The 3,629-nt window shown below is 42.1% G+C and overlaps 1 protein-coding gene across 1 annotated transcript; it reads left to right on the top strand.

The window, feature by feature from the left end:
* The first annotated feature begins 604 nt into the window (after window positions 1–604).
* LOC138901102 (uncharacterized) lies at window positions 605–1,631 on the top strand. The gene is made up of 2 exons (XM_070188835.1): window positions 605–715; window positions 798–1,631. Exons 1-2 carry the CDS (start codon window positions 605–607, stop codon window positions 1,629–1,631), a joined length of 945 nt encoding a protein of 314 aa, XP_070044936.1.
* Window positions 1,632–3,629: the final 1,998 nt, after the last annotated feature.

Below are 3,629 nucleotides of genomic sequence, written 5' to 3'. Positions count from 1 at the left end.
GAACAAGCAACCAAAAATACGACGCTCTTCCTCGGCTAGGACTTAAAAGAAGAAGATAAAGAAAACACTGACCAAGCCGGCCAGAGTTACAAGTGCTCCTCGGTGATGAAGAGGAAGCTAGTGTTGGAGAGGCTTCCCTTCAAAGGAGGAAAAGGTCTTCATTAGCTCAACCAGATGCTCAACCAAGAGAGCTCCAAAACACGACCAAAAAGGAAACCCGAGCACTTTGGTGTGAGATGGACGTGGTAGAGAATGCCGATTCTCTCTTCCCGGTCCCCATCGCTGTTTCCGGTCCACGGAGTTTGGAACTGGGCCTCTTCTGCTTTCGACCACCGAGCAAATAACAACCAGCATTGCTACTGCCGCAACTGCCTCTCATCCTTCCACACCAACAACTTCATGCCCATCGACACCTACTTCTTCTTCGCCACCACCAACATCTCCTCCATCGGCAACAAATGATCAAGAAAAGGATGCTTTTCCTCCTTGGTCTGCCAACCACGAGATTTCGGGACACGATTATTCAACCCCTTCTCCAGATCCTCGAGGGAGGAGAAGTGCCACTCTTCCGATTTCAAAATAGTGCCATCTTTTTTCCAAGACGATGGAGGTTGCGAATTTTCTGAAAACGTTGGCTTCAGAAAAATATTGGAAGAAAATGCACCCCATTTTCGAGGAGTGCCTGATGAACAATGCCATGCATAGAGCGGTGCAGGTACCGTACTAGTTTCTCTCGTATCTTCTTTTCTACTTACATGCTGCAATGGAAATCATAACTTTAATAGTCTTTTTTACAGGCCAACTATCTTGCTTCTGAAAGCCTGCAAAGGTTGATCCTTGATAAGCAAGGACTTGCTTTCGACCGGGATCAACTTTTGGCCGAAAGAAATCAACTTGATGTGTGTCTTCCGGTGTTGGAAGCAAAAGCTACTGAAATGGGCAAACTTGAGACCCGGTTGCAGCAAAGTGAACAAGATAAAATGGCCCACAACCAAGAAGTTTCTCAATTACACGAACAATTTCAAGAGGCTCAGGCTAAGTGGGCCGAGCCCCATGATGTTGTGCTTGCTACTGTCGAGCGTGAGTCTGCCTTCAAAGAGCAAATCAATAATTTGAAGGCCGACTTAAGCTCTAAGACTGAGGAGGCCAATGTTGCTGAGGAAAAGAGGGCCAAAATGGAAGAGAGACTCAAGAAGGCCATGGATCAGAACCGGATTCACTCAACTACAAATGTTGAGCTCGACTCTCGCCTTAGTGCCTTGAGATCTGAAAGGGATGGCCTTCAGGCCGAAATCAATAAACTCCAAGCAAAGTTCCAGGACCAAGAGGATTCTCTCGTATTTGAGAAGACTTATGTTGTATATCATATGAGGAGAAAAACCTTGGAAGAGGCCAAAATGAGAATTGTCGATATTGACGATTGCATCGTCAAGGCCCGAGAACTGAAGCTAACTGCTCGTGAAAATATTCCCGCTCGGCCTGCTGCAACTAACTCTTCGAGCACTGGTTTTGAGTACTCAAGAACCAAAGAGGAGATTGAAGAAGATGAAGATGAAGGCCCCGAAGGTGGATCCGCTTTTCTCTACCGGGGGAAACGTAGATCCCTCTCTCCCTTCGGGCTCCGGCGGTAATGATGCATAACTTCTTTTGGTCTTCTTTTTCATTTTTTTAAACTTTGTAATTGTGCCAAATCTTTCATCGAGTTTGGCACTTGATAAATAAATAAAAAAAATTTGCTTAAGTGTTATGCAAAATATATTCCTTTTGCGTTGAATTGATTAAATCTTCAGGTAGATTTTCACTCGATTGCCTTTGATTCCGGGCATAAATTCTTCCGGAACCAACCCTTTACTATGAGGATTTCATAATAGAGGGCCCTTATTTTTATGGTGCTCTTGAAAAGGACGTCTCATGTTCATTCCGGCACAAGCATTTGAAGTTTTTATTAACTTTTAAATGATAAAATTAACTCATCATTTGGACAAGAAATAAGATAAAAATAAAAGGACTTTATATTATTCCTTCTATATTTAAAAGTACATAAGCATTCATTTACTAAAGTATAAACGACCAATATATGTGGCTAACTTGTACAACTTATTTTTATGGGGCTGATCATGCAGTCCCTGGTCCTGATGAAATATTGATTCTGATTCTCGCAGTCCCGATTTTTATGGCATTCCTGGTATCATATCGGATATTATTTCCCCCCACACAGTGTTCGAATGCGAAGTATGCAAATTCAAAAACTGAAAGTCTTGCTTCATCGGTGGAATCAAATTGTGAATGGTTGAATAATCCTTTTTTAGTGATGGAACGCAAATCTTGCCATCGAACCAAAGATTATTTAATCATCCACATAACCGTTTATCATCGATATGAAAAACATTAATGCCTTGATATCTAAAGGTCTTTGCTTTTGCCGATGACGCTCCCTACGTAGTATGCTTTTCGTTGCTACCTCATTACAAATCTTGCCAGAAAAACCCGATTGGGACAAAAATTGGTCAAAGGAAAAAATAGTGCAGCACATACTTTCAGTATGGGTAGGATCCATCAGCAGTAAACCCTTTGAGGTGAGTCACGTTCCAATTGCTGGGTAATTTACTGGTTATATTTGTAACCCGATAAGGGCCTTCTCATGTTAGTCCCAATTTCCCTACATCGACTTCCCGAGTACTCTGAGTCACCTTTCTCAAAACCAAATCTCATACCTTAAAATAATTGAGATTGGCCCTGCTATTGTAATATCTCTCCATCCTTTACTTTTGAGCCACCATCCTCACATATGCCAAGTCCATGTGTTCATCGAGCAAGTCTAGCCTCATCAGCAACGCTTCATTGTTTGCTTCTTCATTTGTTCGAAAAAACCTTAAAGTTGGTTCCCCTATTTCCACCAGTATCAGAGCCTCCGTGCCATATATGAGAGAGAAAGGTATTTCTCTTGTGCTCAACTTCTTCGTTGTCCCATACGCCCATAACACACCCGGTAGTTCTTCGAGCCATTTGTCTATAGCAGCCTCTAGTTTCTTTTTAAGTTTATGAATAATTACCTTATTTGTTGATTATGCTTGCCCGTTGGCACTTGGATGGTACGGTGAAGATGTAATCCTCTTGACTTTCAAATCTTCCAGAAATTTTGTGACTTTTGAACCTATTAGTTGTGGCTCATTATCATAGGCAATTTTCTTTGGTATTCCGAATCGGCAGATTATGTGGTTCCATATGAAGTCGACCGCTTTGCGCTTACCGATCTTCTGGTAAGGACCTGTTTTAACCCATTTATTAGTCAGTTAAAACTATAAGAAATCTTACCTTTCGGGGACCCGGTGGTAGAGGACCAACTATGTCCATCCCCCATTTCATAAATGGCCATGGGGACAACACCAAATACAAGAGTTCTGCTATTTGGTGTACCAACTGTGCATTGCGTTGACATTTGTCAAATTTTTGAACAAACGTCTATGCGTCTTGTTCCATCCGAGGCAAATAGTATCTTGCCCTGATCAACTTTAGAACTAACGAATTTGCACCGGAGTGATTCCCACAAATTCCTTTGTAGACTTCTCTCATTACGTAGTCTGCCTCCTAGGCTCCAAGACACCAGGCCAATAGTATTTGGTATGATC

Source organism: Nicotiana tomentosiformis, chromosome 11 (assembly GCF_000390325.3).
Source record: "Nicotiana tomentosiformis chromosome 11, ASM39032v3, whole genome shotgun sequence".
NCBI lineage: Eukaryota > Viridiplantae > Streptophyta > Magnoliopsida > Solanales > Solanaceae > Nicotiana > Nicotiana tomentosiformis.
Note: the sequence above shows the minus strand (reverse complement) of the source record. Positions and strands in the feature narration are given on the sequence as shown.